The sequence below is a fragment of the Heloderma suspectum genome, chromosome 5, assembly GCF_057233095.1.
Source record: "Heloderma suspectum isolate Gila_16-S chromosome 5, 16-S_ref, whole genome shotgun sequence".
NCBI classification, from domain to species: domain Eukaryota; kingdom Metazoa; phylum Chordata; class Lepidosauria; order Squamata; family Helodermatidae; genus Heloderma; species Heloderma suspectum.
In genome coordinates this window covers 180,066,498-180,078,668 of record NC_139462.1, presented here as the reverse complement: position 1 = coordinate 180,078,668, position 12,171 = coordinate 180,066,498, and the positions used below count along the sequence as shown (strand labels likewise).

Sequence of the window (12,171 nt, the reverse complement as noted above, 5' to 3'; positions counted from 1 at the left end):
GCATAAAATTAATTTGTATAAGGGCGCAATCCTATGCAGATAGGCAGCCGCCTCCTCCGAACTCGGAGGCGACTGCCTAGCCAATGCAGGGCAGGAGAAGCACGGAGGGGATCATTCCCTCCGTGCTTCTCCTGCTCTGCATTTTCGGCTAGACACCTGGTTGTGGCTGTCTAGCCGCAGGAGGTCTGAGCGGGGGAGGAGGCTGCCAGATGACACATTGGATGTGCCGTACAGGCATTTCCACCCTCCCCACCCCAGAACGCCCCATTTTGGCCGTTCCGTGCTCCTCTTGCAAGCGCAGAACACAGGGCTTTTCCGTGCTGCCTGTGAGGTAGTGCAGAAGTGCGGGGAGGTCAGTTCTCTGGGAACCAACCTCGGAGCACGGGCTCCAAGGTCGGTTGCTGGAAAACCAGATATCCTATGGCCACCTAGCCACTGATTAGCAGCCATAGGATTGCTCCCTCCATGTAAGTGCTGTTGGGTTTGCATTGGAATTGCTAGTGCATGGCCAAAGTAATGGGGAATGGTTTGAGGCCCAACTGCTTTACAACTGTAATCATTAGTGTCAATTAACTCGTGTTTAACACTTTTCTGGTCCAAGACAGTGTCCCCTTATGCTATCACCCTCTTGCTCTGCTCAGCTTTCCTCTTTCCTACTCCCACTCAGGCTTCCTGCCCAAGCTCAGAAACTCCCCCATAATCTGGGGAGGCAGTTACCGATCAGTCACTCACCTGAAAGGTTGTGCTCCAACTCCTCATTAAATGTTTTGCTGAATCCAGGGGATGGGAGGTATGGGGAAAGAGAAGGTAAGGGGTGGGATTGCTACGCTGGAGCACAGAAGTAGTGAAAGCACATTGGACAGTATAGGAGGTGTTGGCATTTGACCGGTCAAAAACAAAAACAAAACAAAAACCATGGTCAATTGACTGGTCAAATCACAGGCAAGCATTTAAAGTGTTTGTTTTTTTTAAGAACAGTAACAAAGAACAAAGAGAATTATGCTAATTCCAGGGACAACTACTAGAGGACTCTTAAGTCCCTCCCAGAAGCATTACAGAGCACCATGCTAGATCATACAGCCTTCCTCCCAACAGCAAATGTGACCGACACAGCGGTGGCCTTAAATCTGGAGCAATTGTGAACTTTGTTCACTTTTTGTTTGCACATGCCTGGGATGTAGCTTGGAGCAAGTTGGCAGTCAGTCATTTGACTTCAGAGAAGAGCTTTGGGCTCTATTCCGCACCAGCTGGTACACCTTCACTCATCCAGGAGATTCCTCCACGCACACTCATCACCAAGTGCACTTTGGAAAACAGTACCAAGTCACCTCCATTTTTGACTTTTATTATGGGATGAAGCAGCTCAAATACTTCAGAGCACATGCATGTGTAACACTACAAATGAGCCACATGATGCATTAGTACATACTGTGTGCTCTGTGACAGTACATACCTATGCACATTAACAGCAAACACAGCTGGCTGGGCATTTTTCCTGTCTTTGCATCCTCTGGCAGTCATTCTAGAGCAGGGATGCTGAACATTTTTTGGGTGGGGAGCCTACTGGGCCTTCCGCAGGCCAGATGATGTCCATGGGTGTACCTATGCCCATTGATATTTGTCCCCACCCGCCCCCACCTCTATTTTGCCTTTTTCCATGTGGAGAATGGCCTCTCTTAGCATGGAGAAAGGCACTTGGACTCCTCCAGTGCCAGCCAAGTCCCTTGCCACTTGCATCCCTGCTGTTATCTATGATGTTTGATTGGAGATAACAGTGGGGTTTCCTTGAGGTTTTGGGGCTTGGAGGCCAAACTCTGTCCTGCCGAGGATCCCAAGGATGGTTTGCAGACCATACGTGGAATCTCTGCAGTCCAGATTAGGGAGGTTCCGCATCCCTGTCCTACAGGGTAGAAGTTTTGCTAGTGAGTATTCCTAGACCAGCGTCTCTCCAGTGACTAGTTGTGTATGGGTTTGCTTGATGCTTTCTGCCTGCAGCATGTGTCCCTGTTCAGAGATGGCCGTGGCTACAGCACAGTAAGGGAAGGTGGTCCATGTTGGTTATATTAAAGGAGAAGGGAAAACACTTCAAAGATGAGGCGGACAGGGAGTGCTTGCTCCCCAGATGAGGGGTGGGCTTACATATGCAACACTGACTCCTGCAGGGCTGCAGAGGAAGGGTCTCCCACTTCTGCCATCATTATCAGATGACACCATGAAGCAATACAACAGGTAAAGTTGCTAGTTACTCAAGGATGCTCTTGACCCTATGGAATGTTTGACTGCCATCAAATAATAGTATTTGACCAGTCAATCGACCAGTATTCCAGCCATATAGCATGTGTAGAACTCTGCCTAAATCCAGTCAGACTAATGCTAGTCTAGTACCATTTCTCCCAAATGGCAGCTGCTTTCTATGGCTTAATAGATAGGTCTTTCCCAGCCCCACTCCCAAACTTCCTTGACATTGACTTGAGATGTTATGCATACATCTCCAGCTTGTTGTGTGCTCTACCAAATGGTGTGCTCTACCACTGTGTTGCTCCCCCTGCTTACGCTTCTGGTGCCCTATAAACTCAGCAACCCAATGTGCTCTCTCCAAATGGATGAAACCAAGCGAAGATAAATGTTGATTATGTCATTAGAGGTTCAATGGAAGAAAGGCTCAATAGACTAACACAGCACCCTCTGCTCATACTCCACACTGCTCACACCAGCAGAATGAAATCACCATCTGTCACAGATAGCAATTATCAGGACTATCAATTATACTGGAGAAAATTGAGTTTTCATCAGTGCATCCATACTGTATTTTAGGCTAAGGAACGGGAAAAGGAAAGAGATCGGTTACCTGCAACATTCCTTTAGCATCTTTACCAAGAGCTCGGGAACGCCACCTTCTCTGTGTTCTTTTTTCCTTTTTAGGACTTTCAAAAGGGATGCCCTTTAGAACAGCATACAGAAAAGAGGAAATTGTCATTTATCACAAATCTAAAAAGAAAACTAATGTGAGCTAGTAGCATGAACCACCAGAAGTAGCAATTTCCACAACTAACCTGCATGGCATTTATGGCAGGTGCTGAGCACGTCCTATGGAGAACCTCCATGCTTTGCAAAAGCTGGCTCATCTCCAAGAGATAGTTATGACAGTGGGAGAGGTCTGTTTGACATAAAGGAACATTTTTCAGTGGCTTTGTAAAAATGAAAAAAGAGAAAGGGAGAGAAAGCAAGATTGACAGGCAGACACAGACAACAAATCTATCCACACAAGTTTTTATTATAACTGATTACTGGATCATTCGGTTATAAGATCTTGGAAGAATAACAAGTATTAAAAGTGACCCTTATGAAAAGGGATCCAATTTGGTATTAAAAAAAGTACCCAAAAGGTATTAAAAGTGACCATTATGATAAGGTATCCAATGTGCTAGAATTTTAGCAGACTCAAAACAGCAATGCAAAACATACTACCTGTGGAAAAAATGGCTTTCTAAAATATGATCTGTATTTTTAAAAAAAATAGTTATATTGAGTTTTGAGGGAGAGAAAAAAAGGTTTACCAACATAATCGGTAAACGTAATATAATCCTTTGAACATAATCCTTTTATTTCTTATGGTAAATTTCAACTTGACATAGATGGCAGAAAAGAAGATAATGTCTTATCTTCAGAATAATAATGCCATCTAGTTATGTTGTTGTCACTGTAATTATTAGTTTCCTCAAGGGGACTGATGGTATTATCCAACGCTTCACCAGCATCTGAGGTAGTGCTCTCTTACAAGAACTGGGGATGAAAACTAATAAAAATTGAAGTAGTAAAACTGAGCTATACATGAACAAGCCTGGAGAAGGTGTTTCATCTAAACTAGGCTGTGGGGGGTGAGCCCTTTTCTCAGTGTTTCCTGAATACTTAAATCTTCCCACATGCACTCCCCGTTAGAAAGTAGCTTTCTCCAAAGGGAGTTGGAGGGAAGAGAGTTCAGAAGGTAGCTCACATGTGTAACCTATTTGTATCCACTGCTTTCTCAAAAAGATAATCTGAGAGCTTTGGGTACAAAAGGGGAAGAGAACATCTACAATAATAAAGGAGGATGTATGTGTGTCTGTCTGTCAGTCCGTCTGTGCTGTAGCTCCAAGGCTGTGAAACCTAGATACCTGAAACTTGGCATGGATCCTAAAGGGACCATAGGGGTGTGCACTTTGGGGTTATTTGGTTTTTAAAATGCATTAATTAGTTTTAAGTAATATAAATATCTCCATGTGTTTGAAGCCTGCAGTGCCACTGTCAGTCACTAGATGGCAAACTTCCCTAACTAGCACATAGCTTTGCAGTCAATACAGATTGAAGCCTGAAGAGACTATGTTGAGAGACAGATTATATGGATGCCCCTCCCTTGCTATGGGGCAGCCCCCCTCAGGGGAATGGAGTGGGAAGACCCTTCCCTCAGGAGTGCACCATGGCAGAGACTGTGTAACTGAACTTTAGTCATCTACATTTAGCATTCAGCCTTTTTAAGGATGAAACTATTGATAAGGCAGGTGATTGGTCCTTGAAGTAGGGAAGAAGGTGAGCATATTCACCTCAATGGCACATGCTGTGTCTAGCTATAAACATTTGCTTTAAAATTTGATTTATGAGATTACCTGGTGGACATTGCACAAGGACAGCTCTGCCACAGGGAATTGTGCAAAAAAAAAAAAATGGGGAAGCAAACTAACTTAAACATTTGGAGTCCTTCTAGAAAAAATATACCTTTGGAGCATCTTTCCATATCCTCAGATGACTGCAGCCAAGATGGAATCCTTGATTCATTGTTTGAACAGGAGAATGATAAACTATTTCCAGTCTGCACTGAATTTTGTTGCGTCATGCTGCCTCTCTGTTCCATAGAGACAAGACTTCATTATCAACAAAAGTATTGCAATGAGGAAAAATATTACCCTGCATGGCTTGTTATGATAAATGGGCACTTCAAAGACTACGTTCAGAAGGTCTGCATAAGCAATTTCCCCAAATTATAAAGGTTGTATACATTAAAAGCTTTATTTGCATCTGTGTTAGTCTGGAGAAGGGCTGAACAATAATATACACCCAGCAGCTCTACTGCAGTGATCAAATTCAACTCTGAATTCTTATAGGCCACTGAAGAACAATTTATTCTACCATTTCCACAAGCCAAAAATGCAAAAGCTACCCAACTGCTTCACCATGCATCAACACCACCGGGTTAGTCTACGATCAGTTGCCAGCCCGCCATGAGAGTCTGGGCAAGGAAGTCCCAATTTCAAGTTCATGCTGTACCAAGAAGACTACGGAATGGCCCTGGGGAAGACACTTTCTGAGCCTAAACTACCCCAGCTATTATGAGAACAGTGGGAACTGAGGAAATGGATAACGAGAATGAGCACAGTAAGGACTGTAGTACACGCTGTACCTTACAAAATTCCATACAAATACTTCCCAGTCCACAATTGGCACATTAAAGGATCACAAGAAGTGCGCCTCTCTTCTTCTAATTAGAGTAAACTAAAACCACACCACGTAGCATCCATTCATTTGGGTGAAGTTGCGACTTGATGTTTTATGTTCTGTTTTGGACCCAACAGAATTTCATGCAGTTTCTGCTGTGCTGCCATGCCAGAAAAGGCACAACTTTTGTTGACATTCTTTACATCTACTTGTACAGAACAAAAAGAATGCCTGTTGCAATGTTTTTGATAATGGTTGCTGTGCTGCATATTTTAGATGTTCTTTAAATGTTTTCCGTCAACTCTGTTCTCCGTCGTAGTCTATACACCAAGGATGGGCAACATGTGGCTGAGGGCTGCATGCGGCCCCTGTAACCCTCCCCATAGTGTGGCCCCTGCCATCCCCTAAAATCAGGGAGCCCCCCCATCTAAATAAATAAATAAAAATTTACCCCCCCCAAAAAAAAAGGCCACTGGAGCCTCTATGGAGTCCAAAAAGGGTAAAAATTAGCTTGCAAATGAGCCAGTTTTAACTTTCTTGGCATTCCATAGTAGTTCCAGTAGCCATTTTGTTTTTGCAAGAGGGGGGGCTGCGGGGGAGTAAAATGGCCCCCAGACCTCCCAAAGTTGCCTTTTTGTACTATACACAGCGATCAGATCAAATTAATCCCCGAGGAAAGCCCATCATCAGTCATCCATATAGTTTCTACCTTTCTGCTTGCTGTGGATTCCAAAAGGCCAGTGATGGATTCTGTAACAGATGACGATGCTGGGAAGAAATGGTTGCTGATATCATGTGGAAACATGGAAATTTCATTTTGACGATACATTCTATGATGGCGCAGCTTCGCTACCCATTCATCAAAGACTTCCTGAGTTTTTGCCTACAAGAAAATGGAGCTTATAAAAAAGGTAGTTATATTCTTCCAAATTACTGGTACTTGACACAAATGGGCTACAAGGTCTTAAGGCTTAATAAAGGAATACATCTACCCAAGTGTTCCTTTATAGCCCTAACCCAGAGGACAGAGGTTTTGCTGCAGGGGATGGAAGGACATGGACCTAGGGATGCCTTGGCAACTTGTTTCTGCTTTTCAGCATAGGTGACAGGTGATGTGGGCCCAAGGGAAGGCAGTAAGACAGGGCATACAACTGTGAGTGGTGGAAAATTAGGGCTAAACTGCAGCACAAGGGGAAAGAGACAGGCTAGATATAAGGCATGGAGAGCAGGGAGCAACTCAGAGACCACAGTCTGCTCCCTGCCTTGTAGAAGGGTTTTCAGAAGGTTCCAAGTAGGCAATCAGGCCAGCAAAGCAAGGACAGAGTAGTGGCAGGGTCAACACTCTAATTCCCAGCAACTCCATTTGCATCACTTTTTGAGTTCTGTTATACAGAAGCAGAAGTCTAATTGACACTGGCCTGGAGTTCTTATTTGGAGACTCGGATCCCCAGCTCCATCTTTTCTCAGATGCAGCCCCTGAGGCACTACATCATTCTCACTCTCTGGCTTCATCTTGAGCCCAAGACCGACATGACAACCACAGTCCTAAGACACGGTTCATTAAAGGAAAAGCTAGAGCTAAAGGAGTAGCTTACATTTTAACCTGAAGAGCTACTCTGATCAGAAGGCTTAAAAGAGTCTGTGCGGAAGGAGTGGCCAGAGTCTGCTGTGCCTGGATAGCCCGGGCCTGTGTTTGTCTCTGTTTCTGCCCACCAGGTATTTGGACCTCCCAAAGGTGTCCGTTCGTACTATACACAGCGATCAGATCAAATTAATCCCTGAGGAAAGCCCATTATCAGCCATCCACATAGTTTCTTTAACCTGAAGAGCTACTTGGATCAGAAGGCTTAAAAGAAAACCTCACAAACCCTAGTAGTGAGCACATTCAGTCAAAGTAAAACCTCACCAAGGGTTGTATTGAGCACTTAAAGTCAAACTTTGATTGTGTCTTAGAAACCAGTCTTTTGAAAACCATGACGGAACAGCAGTACTAGTAGTGGATGTTTGATTTATCTTACCTACACACAGTCTACTGAGAGGCCAAAGGGTTTCTAGTTCACTGTACTATCATTGCTCTGAAGATTAAACACAGATCTTCCATAGCTCCGATTTTCTGATGCACTGTGCTGTATTACACTACATTTTACTACACACATATCTTTTCAACTATAGCAGGAGACAATGGTGCAAAATTATACTGCACACAAAAATGTGTATTAAGAATCATTAGTCAATTGACAACAAATCGATGACACAGTTCAATCCTTGCTTTACGTACACTGAACTTTGTGTGGCACACTGTGTCCATGCAGCAGATGAAAGGAACAAATCAGAGACACCAACTTAAATGCGTTATTAAATTGGTCACAACTTTATTAATCTTTTTAATAGGATTGGCGGAGACATGGGGCACGTCCATCGGGCAGCCCGCCTGCTCTCCAATTTTCCTTCCTGACCTGCCTGCCAGGAACGTTGGTGGTGGGTGGAGGGGCCAGAAGCCCACCATGGCGCAGACCACTAATGTGAACCCTTCCCCTCCACCCTGGATGTGGCACAGTTGCAGCCACCGTGCTGGCCTGGTCTTGGTGCCACACCCACCCAGATCCCTTAAGGGGGTCCCACCACAGGGAAGTGGGGAGCTCAATCCCACTCTCCCTCCCAAATTGATCCAGCCCAATGCCTATCACGCCCCACAAAGTTGTGATGTAAATGATACAATTCCACCAAGACAGCACACAAACAGATAGTTCAACTTATTTACACATAGATGAATCTTGTGACAAGGATAGCAAAAACCCAGACCCCCTTTCCTGCCAATTAGAAGGCAGGTAAAATTCCTTCCCAGCCCCATTAACTGGTGTCTGACTTCTCTCCACTGCAAGATCAACTATGAGCAGGTGTGGGTGGGTGGGGAAGCCAGCAATGGCTACGGCCAACACATGAGGCCCCACCCTATTGAGCCAGGTGGACCAGAGAGGGAACTGCCCGCCACTGCTCCCATTTAGCTTGTCTCCTCACCGCCACACCCCAACTGAGCCAATCAGCCTTTCGATTGGCTCAGCTCTATCAGGCTGCAGAGAGGCACTGCTGCACAAGCTCCTGCCAGCTCCCTTCCTTTCCCACCACAGGACCCATGTTTGCCACAATGGCAGCTTCCTGGTAAGCGTGGAACTCCATTTAAAGTAGTTCAGTGCTAAGTAGTTAAGCTATGCTCATCTATTTTCTCCCAAATTGTATCCCCATGCAAGAGAACTCAAATTATTACATTTATAACCAAATCTGACACCTTGAGTCCAAATTTAGAGTAAGATTTATTTTATTTTAAACTTTTTATTTTATTTGTTTCACTCCATCAAAAAGAATCTCAACAATATAAATAATTAACTTCAAATTTTCTTTTAATGAATACAAGTCATATCTGATTGCAATGTCCTTTGTTAAACAAGAAGATCAATGCAGAACAGAAAGAGCCAATAAAATAGAAGGTAAAATTGCATTTTAAGCAAAATTACTAAATCAGGCATATATTGTAAAGTCAACAGGATTCTGAGCATATAGAGAGAGCTGCTTAGGTGAAATGAATGATTTTGCAGCTTAACAAATACACTCCATAATTACTTAAATAGGATTACCTTTAAATGATAAATGTGTTCTTCTGTATCCAAATCTATACATTTTGTCGATTTCTTCACAGACATCACTGAAAGCCCAACGTCTATACACCCATGCAGCTTCCCTCTCTCTATCTGCCAAGAGACATTTAAAACTAATTATTTCAGTTCAGGGAGAAGACACCAGAAGATGCCAGTTTCCAGAATTTCCTCTTTGTGCCTATTGATGTCTGGCTTGGAAACAATAACTTATTTCTGTCATCAAAACGTAACTTGTCATCACATTAATCTGTACAACATTTGCACAATATGCGTTTGAGGTACTTACATCAGCCGGACTTTTTGCATACTTCAGAATTCCTTTGTCCAGAAAGAAGCATCTCTGTAATACAAAGGCAACTCTTTTACGTAAGACAGCACAAAATGCTGCAACATGTTTTTTGTTTTTTTTAAGGGCTGCAATATTCTCTCCCACATCCTTTTAACAAGGACACCAGGCTGAGTGACTTAAATGTTAATGGCAACAAATGTTGGTAACAAATGTTTATTCCTCACCTTGTGCCAACCTTTCAGAGGCCATTTCCTCTTCTTCAGCAGGTAGCCGTCCTGTTTCGGTGGTTCCTGCGTATAATTCATGGCTCCCCGTAACCCTTCTACAATTTCCCAGCTGTCCTGTTCGGAAACAAGGTCCAAAATGTGTGATAGGTTTTCCTTTGTGAAGTGAGAGAATGGATCCACAAGGAACATTTTTAAAAAACAAACATATTAACAACAGGGCCAATTCCCAACCCAGGTGACGTGAAGTACTTGGATGTAGTGATGACAGCCCCACCAGGCTCCTGGCTTCAATGGATCTATTTAGTCTAACTGGGTTGAGTCAGGCTGTTATCATGGGAAGAAGACAGAAGAGCACATATAAATGAACTCATTGTAGAATTGAAAAGAGTGTGTTCAAAGCAAAGTACTTAAATAAAAGTTAGAGAAAATTGGTCTGACTCTCAGATTGAAACAACTCCAAAAAATGAAATGTGTTTGGACATAATGGCAAACTATGGTTTTACCATTAGAGGAATGAGTCTAGGTGAGCCTCAGGATTACACACTCCCCTTCCTTTCTCCTCTTCCGGCACCAATAAGAGTCATAGTTGAGAAGTATTCACTTCTGTTTTCAATTAACCACAGTTTAGTGTTACATCCATAATTAAGCTTATTGTTAACATTATTTTTTATTGAAAACAAGTCAGCTTGATAAACCAAGGTTTGAGATTGGCTTGTTTAGTAAACCATAGTTAAGACAAACTAAAGTTTGTCTGGATTCAGACATGATGCTAAACTGCAGTTAGTCAAAAACAGAACCAAAAAAGTTGAATCTCCTCCACACAGTCACACCAGTGGAGGAGAGGGGATGTGGGAGCATGAAGTTCTTGTTCCCATAACGAGAAGCATCTGAATGCAGTCCATGACCTGGTTCGCATGTAACGTCGATTCATGGATTAATTAACCTATGGTTAATTGGGAATGAGAAAGTAGACTGTCTTGCGACCACTAGCCACTGCTACTTTGCTTCCTGCTTACAAAACATCCCATACCTGGGTTGTTCGTTGCAACATCCTAGGGATGTACGAAAGTCACTTACCTGGTCTCGCAGCTTGCTTCGCGGTGGGGGGGAGGCGCTTCACTTCTCCCCCCGAAGTTCAGGCTGGGGGGGGGAGGCTTCCCGCCTCGCCTGGCCGAAATTCAGGCCGGGGAGAAGCGCCCCGTCTCCCCGGCTGCGAACTTAAAAAGTAAAAAAAAAAAAAAGAAGCCCCGTGATAGGCTACGTAACGATTTATGTAGCCTATCAAGGCTAGATCTGCAAAGTCAGCCGTGATAGGCTACGTTAATCGTCACGTAGCCTATCACGGGTGACTTTGAAAAGAAAAGAAAAAAAAGCGCGTTCGCAAATGGCGGCCCCCATAGGGAGCTGGCATTCGCGTTCCGTATTTGGTCCCTGTAGTCTACGTAAAGATTTACGTAGACTACGGTGAAAATAAGGGCAACGCTATTTGCGTTGCCCTTATTTTCGCCGTAGTCTACGTAAATCTTTACGTAGACTACAGGGACCAAATAAGAAACGCGAATGGCGGCTCCCTATGGGGGCTGTCATTAGCCGTACGTGCTTTTTTTTTTAAGTCACCCGTGATAGGCTACGTGACAATTAACGTAGCCTATCACAGCTGACTTTGCAAATCTAGCCGTGATAGGCTACGTTAATCGTTACGTAGCCTATCACAGGGGCGTGTTGTTTTTTTTTACTTTTCTTGTAATGGCGGCGGCGGCAGCCAGTCGAAAGACCGGCTGCCGCCCCCGCCCCTGATGAAGACCTGCCGAACCGCCGCCAGGACCCGCCGCCGGGAGGGACATTCGTGAAAGGTAAGTCCCATCCCGGGGGGGGGGGGCGGGGGTGGAGAATTTCTCCCCGAACAACCTTCGGAGGACCGAATGTGTTGGCGCTTGGCCCCCCGAAGTTTCGGGGAGAAATTCTCCCCCATCCCTACAACATCGAAGCTTGGAACTCTGGGTTGTTGATGGTGGATTGGCTCCAGGCCTGTAACCAAGTTACCTGTAGCGTTAGAGGGGCCTAGAGATCCATAATGCTTTGCTTAGGTTCATTATTAGTGCATTTCCCTTGCTAGTGGGCCTCTGAGCATGTGAGATGAGTCAAAGGTCAATAGCAGCCTCAGCACATTCCATACTAACGAGTTAGAGTGTCTTATCAATATGTGCCTGGGAAATGAAGCTATATTTATGCTGAGCTGCAGGTGTCTGTGCTTGGAAAGTTTCCTTCTGACCAAGCACTGCTAGTCTGTGCTGGGAATGAACACTAATTAACGCTTGCTGCTGTCATGCTGCCTCACTGCTAATATGTATGGTATAAAACCCATTTTACCCCATGGCTCTGGGTTCATAAAAGCTGTCTGATCCAACCATTGGGTACGCCTGTGTGCTGATCGTACTCAATAAAGTATCTCCTTGAAGTAAACCTGGATCTGATTTATCACTGTCTTGGCACCTCTAAATTAAGAGTTCGAAGCCTACTGCAGGGGCAATAC

General features: G+C 44.3%; 1 protein-coding gene across 4 annotated transcripts in view; it reads right to left on the bottom strand.

Moving 5' to 3' along the window:
- Nucleotides 1–12,171, bottom strand: part of OSBPL3 (oxysterol binding protein like 3) — a 160,574-nt gene that overhangs the window by 55,552 nt on the left and 92,851 nt on the right. For all 4 annotated transcript variants that reach the window (XM_084858548.1, XM_084858549.1, XM_084858547.1 and 1 more), the window contains 7 exons: nt 9,636–9,752; nt 9,409–9,462; nt 9,102–9,215; nt 6,179–6,352; nt 4,753–4,879; nt 3,054–3,157; nt 2,849–2,941 (listed from right to left, as the gene is read on the bottom strand). In XM_084858548.1, coding sequence (XP_084714674.1) covers nt 2,849–2,941; nt 3,054–3,157; nt 4,753–4,879; nt 6,179–6,352; nt 9,102–9,215; nt 9,409–9,462; nt 9,636–9,752 — 783 coding nt within the window. The remainder of the gene's footprint in view (nt 1–2,848; nt 2,942–3,053; nt 3,158–4,752; nt 4,880–6,178; nt 6,353–9,101; nt 9,216–9,408; nt 9,463–9,635; nt 9,753–12,171) is intronic.